This window comes from Mirounga angustirostris, unplaced genomic scaffold, assembly GCF_029215605.1.
Source record: "Mirounga angustirostris isolate CCGP_5_RB_7025 unplaced genomic scaffold, mMirAng1.0.hap1 SCAF_17, whole genome shotgun sequence".
Taxonomy (NCBI): Eukaryota; Metazoa; Chordata; class Mammalia; order Carnivora; family Phocidae; genus Mirounga; species Mirounga angustirostris.
The window spans coordinates 23,399,392-23,412,332 of NW_026991725.1; the positions used below are offsets into that span (position 1 = coordinate 23,399,392).

The window sequence follows — 12,941 nt, forward strand, 5'->3', positions numbered from 1 at the left end:
ATAAATAAATAAAATATATGTATATATAGGGACCCTGAGTGGCTCAGTCAGTTAAGCGTCTGCCTTCGGCTCAGGTCATGATCTCAGGATCCTGGGATCAAGTCCTGCATTGGGCTCCTTGCTCAACGGGAGGGCCTGCTTCTCCCTCCACTTGCCGCTCCCCCTGCTTGTGCTCTCTCTCTCTGACAAATAAATAAATAAAATCCTTAAAAATATATATATACATATATATATATATATATACACTTTTCATTTCTAATTTTGTCAAAATCTTCAGCTGATTAATCAATTCCATTATAACTAAAAATACATTAATATATCCTCTGGGAAAACTATTTTCACTCTTCAGGGACTGATATTTCTCTATTATTTCATGCCCTTTTATCCCCCAAAATACATGCCTTGTCTTTCCAATAGTTAGCATTTTTCTGCCAATGTATTTTTCTTCTGAACACATTCTTAACTAATGGTTTCCAGTGTGGTTGTCTTGTTTGCTGCCCTCTGTTGTTTACTGCATATACAAACAATTACCTTCTTAAAAGAAAACATGCTCATTTCTATATGGTTAACATGTTTACTTCTGTTTGCAGCATCTGAGTCTTAATTAAATAGATCTGTCCCTCCTTGGTTTTTGTGCACTTTAAGGTTCCTACTAAAGTTCTTTTCCAGATACACACAGGGATCTTGTTTTCCTGTGCCTTTATTATTTGAATTGCTGATAAGTTAGGAACAAGATTTTTAGAAAGTAAACATAGCCAGTGCGTCTGTCCACCCACACTGCCCACCTGCCTTCCCCCATCTATTCCCATCCTCAGTGACCAGCACTATCATTCCTCATGGGAGGGTCAAAACAAAGGGAAAGGTAGAAACTGGTACAAATAGGATCCCCAAAAGTCACTTGAATTTTAATTAGAACCCAGGACTCCTGACTCCCATCAACAAGAATTTCATCTTTGGTAGGTTCTTTGCTGACCGCTCTCCCCTGTAGCATCCGAAGGAACAGAAGCACAGCCACATCATCCCTGGTCCAGTGGGCATCCGCTTTCCTGCCATTCAAATCCCCAGATCCTCTCCCACTTTGCGCTCTAGTGTTTAACCTTTCCGGGTAGAAGAAGATCAATACAGATTCTTCATTGCTAAGAATCGATGGCTGTCCTGTGGCATCACTGCCATCTAGTCTTGCTGAGAAGCCCAGTAAATCTCTCCAGCTGCTTCGAAAGCTTGGTTTGTCCTCTTCAGTTGCTTTCATTTTTAATGCAGATCACTTTGGTTTCTGTCCCCCTGGGGGCTTGCAGATAAATCTTGGCAGGCATGTTCCGGGTCTACAAATGAGATGCTGGAAAAGGGCCAGCCCACCCAGAATTTAGTTGTAATGGATGAGACACCCCCCTTGGTTCCACTTAGAGACTGGGCTATTCGTAACCGTATTTATTGGGGGATTACCTCACACAGAATCTGGGTGGGAAGTGCCCAGGATGAAGTTCCTGTGTAACAGAAGAGACCAATGTGTGAGATTGTGATGCAGACACAAGCTGGCTGACTCAGCCTCTCTGTAAATAGGCAGAAGTTGGAGACTTACCCCGTTCCTTCAAATGTATTTTGAAGACAAGCGCTGGATAGTTTAGATGCCCTGGATCAAGAAAATCTGGCAGGAAATCTCTGCACCGCTTACTTACAAACCAAGTAAAAAATTACCTGCCTGTTTTTCTTTTGTTAATAAATGAATGTATTTATCATATTATTGAATAACATCTGACTTAGGGTAATCTGTAAATATTTAATATTAGTTAATGATCTCCTTTTCCCACAGTCCTTTGCTCATGCTGAGTGTTTGGCTGTTTCTTTCCCCCCACCCCCCGGAATCCTAGGTTTCCTAGGGGCAATATTAGAACCCTGGTTTCCACTTGCAGTAAATATGTGGGCTCCATGGAAAAAGACAGAGTCCTTTTAACTTTGATTTCTCCTCTCTTTGACCAGTGGACTATACCAGTTATTACCAGGGCCTATGGGATTGCCATGGTGACCAGCCAGACGAACTGTCCTTCCAAAGGGGTGACCTCATCCGAATTCTGAGCAAGGTAAGGACATAGAGTGTGGGGTCTGGATCAAAAGTCAATTTGGGGGAGGCGCCTGGGTGGCTCAGTCAGTTAAGCATCCGACTCTTGATTTTGGCTCAGGCCTTGACCTTACAGTTGTGAGATGGAGCCCTGCGTCGGGCTCCGCATTGGGTATGGAGCCTGCTTAAGAGTCTCTCTCTCTCTCCCTTTCCTCCTGCCCCTCCCCCCTCTAAAAAATCGATTTCTTCACTCTCAATGATATAGTCACCATAACCAAAATTATTCCATGTCATATATTTCTCTTGTGTGCATTACATGGCTCCCTCACACATAAAGTAAATTCCCATTGATTTATAATTGTTAGGGAAAAGTTTAATTGAAAATTCAGATTCAGGAACTAATTTTCAAATTTAAAAATGCAATAAAGTAGATAATAACACTAAAGCCATGCCAATCAATTTATTCTTTTTAGGGTCTTGTGGTACTTAAAAGGTCATCATTATGTACATAATTTATTACTGTATAACTCTTCAAAACACTCAGTCTTGGTAAACCATCTTCTTATGTCATTTACAGATAAACAAGACCGTAATATAATTATGATGGGGGGGCAGTCAGAGCTAGTTGGCTCATTCGGTTTGAACAAGTGCTGATAAGATCAAGATAGTGAATCCAACCCCACAAGAGCCAGCTAACTTTATTCTCTTCCTCAGTCATAAAGTTAATCCCTAGCCCCAACTAACCATCTCACAAGTAGTGTTGTTGATCATAAAACAATTGGGAAAAAATAAAAGGATAGATTATTGCAGATCCATCACTAATGTGAAGATGATTCAGAACTCACAGGCTACCATTTGATGGCTCAGTATCATCATCCTTTGTAAAGAAAGATTATACAGGGGCGCCTGAGTGGCTCAGTTGGTTGGGCGACTGCCTTCGGCTCAGGTCATGATCCTGGAGTCCCTGGATCGAGTCCCGCATCGGGCTCCCTGCTCGGCAGGGAGCCTGCTTCTGCCTCTGACCCTCCCCCCTCTCATGTGCTCTCTCTCTCATTCTCTCTGTCTCAAATAAATAAATAAAATCTAAAAAAAAAAAAAAAAAGAAAGAAAGATTATACATATCCTATATAGGTGGGCTAAGAAAACAGGTTCTGAAGTAACTTACTAAAAAGTTCTTTCTCGGGCGCCTGGGTGGCTCAGTCGGTTAGGCAACTGCCTTCAGCTCGGGTCATGATCCTGGAGTCCCGGGATCGAGTCCCGCATCGGGCTCCCTGCTCCACAGGGAGTCTGCTTCTCCCTCTGACCCTACCCCCTCTCATGTACTCTCTCTCATTCTCACTCTCTCAAATGAATAAATAAATCTTTAAAAAAAAAAAAAAAGTTCTTTCTCTATGAGGTCAGTCAATATCTACAAGCACATTTTTTAAATAAGCACCGTTTGCTCTTTAATTACTGAGTATGTGGATTCCATAAAGGTAAATTGAAAACCCATTGTGTTATTAACCCATCATTTGCCATTTATCTTTATTCTGTCCATGGCCAAGGGTTTGTCTCGATTTGAAAGATACCATAAGGTCTTCAGGAAACAGACCAGGGCTGACTTAAGGTAACTTTCAGGGGTTGCAACAAGGCCCCTTGGAACAAGGACCAAATTCAGACCCAACCTTTTGCAGAAGAGTAGGAAGCCTGCAAGCCCTGCTGACTGCGATCACAGTCTTCTAGTGATTTCTTCCAGAGTCCTAATTCAGCTCCATCCTAGTGCCATTCTGGTGCAGCTCTAATACACCAAGAATAAATTGGAAGCAAAGAAGGGAGTGGACATTGGCCTGATTGGTATTTCAAATGCCCGAAAGCAAGGCTTGCCTTGTAATAGAATTTGTGTACATTACCACACCGGCATTACAGGGGTAATCGAGTTATCCACTCAGGTGTGACCAGGCCTCTGTTTGCCCAGAGCCTGCAGGTGAACAAATTAACTGTTTACATTGTCTGAGGTGCCTGCCGCAGGAGAGGGGGGCGGAGAACAGAGCCAGACTGTCTGCTGGCCTTCTCTCTCGGTCATGATTATTTTGTTTGTTTTGCATGTCTTTTGCCTTTGTTAATGGCTTCTCACTGGGGGTCCCTTTCCTCCATTTAGAAGGGGCTGTGTGGTGACTTGCCCTGAAGTACAGAGCTATCTGCGGGTACCATGGCTGTCGTATTTTTAAGAGATACCAAAGAACATGGAGAGCCTCCTCTACCTGTCTTTTTTAACCAATCCCCCTTCCTCTCCTCCCGTACTGAGAGCTAATATAGCAAAGTTTGATTCAGGGAGAATACCCTGCTGCTCTGGTTCTGTCTGGTTTCTTTCTCCATCTTTTGGAAGGTCTTAAGTCTATTTTTATCCTTTGCGGGTGTAGTAGCGCATTTCTTCCCCCCAAAGCTACACCAGCTGCCTCCCTTCTGCACGCTGTTAATCCCTGCGTGTCAGAGGAGGAAATGAGAAGCTGGAAGCTCAAGTGGAGTTTCCCTCATAAAGCTTCATTCCAGTTAACGTTGGCTTGGGGAGCATTTCGGATTGGATTTACCTTTATTATATCACCTAACTCAATAACGGTCCTTGGACAGGAAGGAACTTTAAAAGGCCACCCAATCCATTCCCTTGCTCGAAGAAGCACAAATGAAACAATTCAGACAGATAGAAAAAGGAGATCCCTCTACCATTAGCTGTTTGTCTATTCAGACGTTCAGCAACTCCCAATCTCCGGAATTTTCTCTCACATGAATCCTAAATGCATTCCACTTTAGCCCCAACTGGCTTCCTTTGTTGGACTCGGTTATACTCTGCAACCTGCTTCTCACATGTGGAGGAAAAGAACTGACCCAAGTGGAGGTTAGTCCAGAAAAATGGTATCCGGAAATCTCCATTGTACTTTTCTCTCTGGCCAGTCAAACCTTTGTCAGACAAGAAAGGTCCACTGGGTTAGGAACTGGAGAAGTCTATTTCCACCAAGAAATGCAAGGCAAGAGGTGTCTGGGTGGATCAGTAGGTTAAGCGTCTGCCTTAGGCTCAGGTCATGATCTCAGGGTCCTGGGATTGAGCCCCACATTGGGCTCCATGCTCGGTGGGGAGTCTGCTTTTCCCTCTCCCTGCTTTGTGCGCTCTCTTTCTCTCAAATAGATAAGTAAAATCTTAAAAAAAAAAAAAAAGAAAGAAAGAAAAGAAACAAAATGCAAGGCAAGATGCAACCTAGTGTGGCTCAATTTACCTGGACCAGTTTCCTTACCTGTAAAATGAGGGAGCTGTGTTGGATAACCTCTAAGGTTCCTTCCACCTCCTCGAGCATTCCTGTTCTAAACATGATGAGGCTGTCACCACAAAACTGCTAAAGAAATTCCACACAAAAATGTGTTTCGCTTTAATTATTTACTCAGATTAAACAAATTTAAAAATTTCAATTATAAGCTCTTTTGTTTTGGGCCCTCATAAATGCCTCTGGTTTTCCCCTCTCTCTTTGTATGATAAAAAAAATATTGGGGGGAGGAGCAGGTTAAGAACAGGAAGCGGGGGCGCCTGGGTGGCTCAGTTGGTTGAGCGACTGCCTTCAGCTCAGGTCATAATCCTGGAGTCCCGGGATCGAGTCCCGCATCGGGCTCCCTGCTCGGCGGGGGTCTGCTTCTCCCTCTGACCCTCTTCCCTCTCGTGCTCTCTGTCTCTCATTCTCTCTCTCTCAAATAAATAAATAAAATATTTGAAAAAAAAAAAAAAAGAACAGGAAGCGGCCCCTGGATGGGGAAGCCAGGTTGGGTCTGGGTCTGGGCTTTATTCCTGGGCTCCTGCCACTCCCTGATGTTTCTGAATGGTTGCCCAAATATGATCCAACCTTGAATCCTAGAATCCTCGGGCCAGGAGAGTCTGTTAGGGCCTAGGGTCTTTGGACCCAAGAATGACCCCAGAAAGAGAGCTATTTGTCCTTTTTATATTTTATTTTATTTTGGGGAAAGAGAGAAAAAATATTTATATTTTATTTTATTTTGTTTTTGACACCCCCGCGAGTGGGGGTGGCGGAAGGGGGGCAGAGGAAGAGAGAATTCTAAACAGGCTCTATGCCAGGTGCAGAGCCCAACACGGGGCTCAATCTCACAACTCTGAGAAACCAAGAGTCTGACGCTTAACCAACTGAACCACCCAGGTGCCCCTATTTGTCCTTTTTAAAATAAAATTTCCAGAAAGGATGATTGGCTGGGCAAGAAAGATATATCCCAGAGATAACCAAATACCCATCACCTGTCCTATTCTTACGGAAGCAGGTCAGTAACAGATGAGTTACCTATGTGATCCTGAGCAAAGTCACTTAATCCTGGTAATCTTCTGTTTTCTCATCTGTAAAAATTGGGGTAACTTCTTTTCACAGGGGTTATGATGCTTGCATTAGAGAATTCATGTAAAGAAGTGCCTGGCATCTAGGGAATGGTAACTATTATCATATTCCTTTCTTTACCACTAACAATAAAGTAAACTTTTTTATTTTATTTTATTTTATTTTATTTATTTATTTGACAGATAGAGACAGCGAGAGAGGGAACACAAGCAGGCGGAGTGGGAGAGGGAGAAGCAGGTTTCCCACTGAGCAGGGAGCCCGATGCGGGGCTCGATCCCAGGACCCTGGGACCATGACCTGAACCAAAGGCAGGCGCCCAACGACTGAGCCACCCAGGCGTCCCTAAAGTAAACTTCTGGGGTCAATGCTGGGTACATACTAGGAGTTCAATAAATTATTGGTGAAGTGAGAGAGAAAAAACTGGTAGCCTGTCCTGCCCAAAAACTCTCCACAAAGACACTCAAAAGCACAAAAGCGTCTTACTTGGAAATAGAAAACCATCCAGTGAAGAGGCCTACATGGAAATCCACTAGCCTTCCCTGGTCTGAGAGATTTTGTCCCTGACAATAATTGATGGATTGTTCAGACTTCTCATTTGATGAGAGGCCAGAGCCACGTATCCAAGCTCCGAAACGGTAACCAATGGGCGCCATCAGCAGGACCCCTGCTGACCTCCCCTAACACATCCATACATTCCTAGGCCCCATGCAGTTTCATGCCCACTTAATTCACTGAGCTCCAATTTGGGCCTTAAAATATATTAAAGGGAGATTTTAATAACGAAGCAGATCTGCGCATCTAGCGGATGTTCCCACATTCCTTTTGGGCCCAGATATTTCTGAACAGCTTTTTCTGGTACAGGAACTGAGCCCCGCTTCCCCCCCCCACCCCCACCCCCAAGCAAGGACGCAGCTCAGGCCACAGCGGGGTGTTTAGCGCCCTTCAGTGGCTCCAGATTGCGGCGCTTGTGCAGGTCTCCTCATATGTAACCGATGGCTCCTGAGAGCCTGCCTCTCGTAAATTACTTCCCACGATGCCTGCGACCACCGCAGAATCCAAGTTTGAATAGAGCAGGAAAAAGGTGTTTGAAAGGCCTGTTCACTCAGCTGCATTTTAATTTCCTTTTCAATCTTGTCCCAATTAATTTCACAGAATTAATCTCACAGAAGCAAACTCTGCAGCACCGAGGCTGCGGCTTTTAGTGTGGCGGTCGCTCTGCCTGAAATGAAATAGGAGCTAATATAAAAATCCATCTGCTGTGTTTGAAATACACACCGGCTGCTACTCAGTCCTGTCTGACATTCCAAACATCAACAGCGGGGAAAAGTGATTTGGGGGTTAGTGGCCATCAGTACTTGGCAGGGGTTCAACAACAGGTGTACTCCAAAAATCCATTCAGCCTGGGCGCCAGGCATGACACGGCAGGTGCTTTAAGCAGCCTCCATGCAGGAGCGCCGGGCCCTGGCTTCATTCTTTTTATCTGCGGACCGTGAGGCCCTTCTGTGGGCCAGCACCGCTGTGGGCATTTATTCCAAGTGGGAGAAAGGGAGGTAAGGTAAGAAGCCTCTATTTGGGTAAGATGAGTTGCAAGTTCCAACTTTCAGGGAAGTGACTCTCTTCCCGGCTCCAAGGTCTCTCACTAGGGAACCTGCTTTCTAAGTAATAAAGGTGCTCATTCTACTATGTGAGAGAACTTAAATAAATGCCTATTTAAAAATTAAGCCTCCTGTTCCAGAAGTAATTCATAGTGGCAACGTGAGCTGTCCAGCAGATAGGGCCAAATTAAAGAGAGAAAGAAAAACTCTTTCTCAACTGACTAGAAAGAAGAGGTCCCTGAATGAGGTCTTCTATTTAGGGTAAACTGAGTCAACAAGCCACATCTCTTAGGCTTACATTGTGTGCCTCATGAGTTGGGCTTAGGCTCCTCCAAGATTTGCCCTGCCACTTAAGCCCATGGAGGGAGATCAGCCTCGGAGCAATCAGCTGGGCACAACAGAAGGTTTCTACTTACATAGTGGCTTAGCTGGGGTGGGAGGATGTTCCCGTGGACCAAACACACCAGCCTTTGGTTGTCTTCTGTGCCGGTGCAGTTAACATGGAAACAGAGAGCCTTACAGGCGAAGTCAAGTTTAACATCAGACACATGGTGCTGTCAGATGCTTTGGGCCTTTGGAGGCTGAGGATAGACCGACTTTGTCACCCTGAGTGACACTGAGCTTCCAGCGTGGCTGAAGCTACTTAGAATGAGGCTGGACCCTAACTCCAAACCCAACTCCTTGTGATCTGAAGGCAGCACGTCTGTTCCCAGCACCTGGACTGTGTTTAGCACAACACCATGTCTGTTATAATGGGGGTTTTAAAGCCCCCCGTTCTCCACCTCCTCCCTCAAGGGACTACTTAAAGATTGTAGACCTTTCCCCTCCCTTGACCCCATTCCCTCCAAAAGAGATTTGTATGTTGTAAAATTATCTGAATGCAGCAGTACTTCCTGTCCTAAGTGTGCTTAGTTGAATGTGATAAAAGCCTCATAAAAACAGATAAGTTAATTCCTTCAATTGCTTTAAATGAAGGGTTGGATTGGGTTTGGGTTGGTTTTTTTTTTTTTTTTTCTTTTTCTTTGGTTTTTTTGGTTTTTTAATTTCAGGGCTCTGAGGGAAAGGAGGTGTTTGGTGACATCTAGTGTCCATTTAGGACTTCCTCAGGCACCATTACCCTCAGCTTGGCTGCGTGGGGGGATGGGCAGGGTTATTTGGGAGGTAATTCAGGGGAGTAAGTGGGGAGAATATAGGCCTGGGGCGCAGGCTGCCCAAACAGTGTGATGAAACTGATCAATGCCTGTCAAAGAGCAATTATCCACCTCTGACCTAACCAAAGGGGGCGAGTAAGGGGAGACCATCGGAAAATATCTTTTCTTATTTATGATGATATGAAAGAGAAGCAGAACCTGTCCCCACCACCCCATTTCATGTTAACAAGCAGGTCAACACTGTGCTGTGATGACGAAGATGATGATGATGATGGTGTTTTCTCTCATTAATAACCCCAATGGGAGTCTATAGAGTTAGGAGGATGGGAATGGGATTTGGGGTCAGCTGGAAGGCAACGGTCATACACCGGTCAAATTCAGTAGAGGCCATTCCTTTCCCCCAGACAGGAACCAATCGTCTAGAACAAACCCTGGCAGCCTCATTCCTTCCAGGTAATTTTTATAAATGAGGGGACACCCATTCCAAGAGAGGACAAAAGGGAGAGGATGCTTGTGTGTGTGTGTGTCTGTGTGTGTGTGCATATGCATGCATATAAACCTGCTAACAAGAGCCCCAATTGCATATCAACCCTACCCGCCAAACCCTGGCCATTTATTATAAAACCCATCTTTTAAAAAGAGAAAAAAATGCATTTTCCACTTTATTCCACTTACCCTTAAACTGTTGTCCTGGACAGGAGCCTTCACTTTCTACACACAACACACACACACACACATACACACATGCACACACCTTTCAGTCAGGTGGAAAGTCCCAGATCAGATAGTTAACTATGAGGCCCAGACAGAATTGTTTACCTAGAACCTATATAAGCCTTGGCAGGGTTAGGTTAATGCTCAGAATCGCCCGATGCTTTACAAACTCCAGTGTAAAAAAATTCCAGCCATTTATTTTGCGGTGAATTTATAACAAATGCTGTTAAAGGCTTCGTCTTTTGACAGAGGTAATAATAAATTCACTGTTAAAGACAGTAGTTTAATTCCTTATACCTCCAATACTGCACAGAATAAACCATATTCATCACTGAGTAATTTTTTACCACATAAATCTTTAAAACTAACCGGTGAAGCCTGTTGAGACTGAAATATTGTGAATTTATTAGATATGCCCATGTAGTATTGGATTCAGAGGTTTCCATTCGAATATATTATGGGGAAAATTTGTGTCTTTAACTGTGACATTCCCTCCATTTCCCACTGCCAGTATTATAACAAGCAGCTCCTCCAGAGTCAACTGCACGTTTATTAGACAGAGATCTAGTAATAAACTCCTCACTAATCTGCCAAAGAGGCTGGATGACATTTCGGTGAGGTGCTCTATTTAAAAGGAGTCACAAAAGCTTTGTTTCTGTGTAATTATTTTCTCAAAAAGAGCTCAGCCTCCCTAAACCTCTGTCTGCCAGCCTTTCTTGGTAGTATATGGGTCCAGTTCTCCAACCAAACTAGCAAAATATTAAAAGCAAATTATAACCTCACTGCAAACATAGGGGAGTAACTTCCATTCAGTTTATAGAATTAGTTGGTGGGGGGCGGGGGGCCACTTGGGGTAATTGGTTAGAACACAGAAAAGCCGGGATTAGCAGACATTGCCAGACGTATGGTATTTAATAAGGCTAATAAAAAGATTATATTGATTCTCAAACTAGAAATAATAGACAATGGTTTCGGAAAACTTGCTATTTAAAAACTTTCATCTTGACATATGACACATTAAAGATACAATTAAATCCTCAGATTTGAGCAAAAATCCTTTTACCCTACCATATTAATTTTGAGGGAAAACCTGTGCCTGTTAGATGAGAATATTCTGAATCTTCCTCATGATTTGCTAGTGAAGTGACATTTAAACTAATTGATTATATCAAATTGTAATGCCCTCTCCAGTTTCATTAAGGAAACAATATTGCCAGAATGAAAAATATTTTTTTTTCTTTTAGATGCACAAATGTGCATTTTTTTTTTTTTTTTTTTTTTAGCAAAGCGCTTCGGCGTCTTCTCTGTTCACACTAACATTCTGTATTTGGGAAGAGTTCCAGATACTAAAACTTCCAAGGAGCATTGTGAACTTTAAGATTCTTTTTTAATCAAATCAAATCAAATAGGTTTTTAACTGTTAAACAAAGGAGAAAAATCTCCTGGCGGTGCAAGACTGCAGCCCATCAGAATAATTGTTAAAAGACAGAACCCGGCTAGAAAGATAAGCATAATACCAGCAATTAATATTCAGCATTTCACATTATAGTCAAGAGGATGTGTTTTTCTTTGTGATGTGGCTCATAAGCTAAGAGTGTTGGGAGCCAGATTCTGAGCTCTGTCTTCTTTTTGTGCATGAGGATTAAGGAGGAAAAAAACAGCAACAACAATCCTGCTCCATCTGTAAATGAACAAACATCTTGATTTTATAGCTATTTGCTTTGTAAAACTGAGGAATGAAACAAAAATTACTGGATGCCTAAGTAACACTTTAATTTCGAATTCATTTACGCTGTAGCTATGTAGTTGTGACAAACCATAATGCAGTATTTAATTAAAATAACACAAGTGCATCTAGATATGTCCTGGGGTAGCTATCACCAAATTATAGTCTATGCCATCCGTATTTTATTTATGAAATGGCAGATTCTAAGGTGCAACTAGGCTGATACAACAGCATAAACATTTTAGACCTGCATTTTTATAAAGGCTCTTTTTTTTTTCCTGCTGTGTCTTTAAATATTTTCCTTCTTCTATCGTTCTGGGTTTTTTTTAGTGGCATTGTTTTGATGTCGATAAAGATCGTGCTTTCTAACTCTTGCTTTTCAACTATTGACCTCCTGAGTCTTCTGGCTGTGAAATCCCCCGTCTGTTGTCATGAAAAGGCTTGAGTTCTTAGCAGAACTTGGACGTGGATTCCAAGAGGGTAGGAAATAAGCAAAACTCTTTTCAGGCTCAGTGTGCTTGTTCCCATACAATCTTCCTTGCACCTTTTTTTTTTTTTTTTTACCTATAAATACCCATTATAGTTTACACGCTTGCTTGCTCTACTCTGTGGATGTTCACATGCAGACATACTGCTCCTTTTCATAAACGCATAGCATCTATCTTACACGCACCCACCATCTATCTCCTCGTTCACATTGGCTGTCCCATCCACCTCCTTGTCTGCAGAATTATGTTCAGCAAGGTCCCGATTTATAGGAAATAAATAATGAAAATGGAACAGACTGGGAAAGATAATCGAAACATTCAAATTGTTATTTTTCACTGTACTTCCCACAAACAGAGCATCTATAAACACCTAGCAAAGGTGTTGGCCAATTCCTAAAAAGCAGTGCCTTATGGAACATCCTGACCGAGTGGGTCTCTACACTGAATCTTTCCTGTTCTGTCTCTCTTGTTTTTTGGTGCTCCAAGATCTGGCCATTTTTAAACGGCAAACGAGGCCGTGTTGTTATTTTCATTCTTCCTGTAATGACAAGTTTTTGTCATCATTCATCCCCTATAAGACAATCCTAAGAATTTTAAAACAGAACAATCAACTTTTTAAAGAAAATAGCCCTTGCAGTTACATTATAAAGATATTCCAGTAATGGTATCAGTGGATCAGAGCCTGATCCTGCAGCAAGGGTCTTTTGGAGAGAGGGTTTCTTACACACACTTGTAATTATTTTAGCCCCTTTCACAGGTCACATAGACAGTTAATTTCAATCGCTGCTAATTTCCATCCAACAAGAGTACGGTACTTTAGCCACCCAAAATAATTGGATTCAAAACAAAT

At 42.7% G+C, this 12,941-nt stretch overlaps 1 protein-coding gene across 1 annotated transcript in view; it reads left to right on the forward strand.

Moving 5' to 3' along the window:
* SKAP1 (src kinase associated phosphoprotein 1) overlaps positions 1-12,941 on the forward strand; it is a 278,853-nt gene that overhangs the window by 252,780 nt on the left and 13,132 nt on the right. The window contains exon 11 of the mRNA XM_064583476.1: positions 1,978-2,078. Coding sequence (XP_064439546.1) covers positions 1,978-2,078 — 101 coding nt within the window. The remainder of the gene's footprint in view (positions 1-1,977; positions 2,079-12,941) is intronic.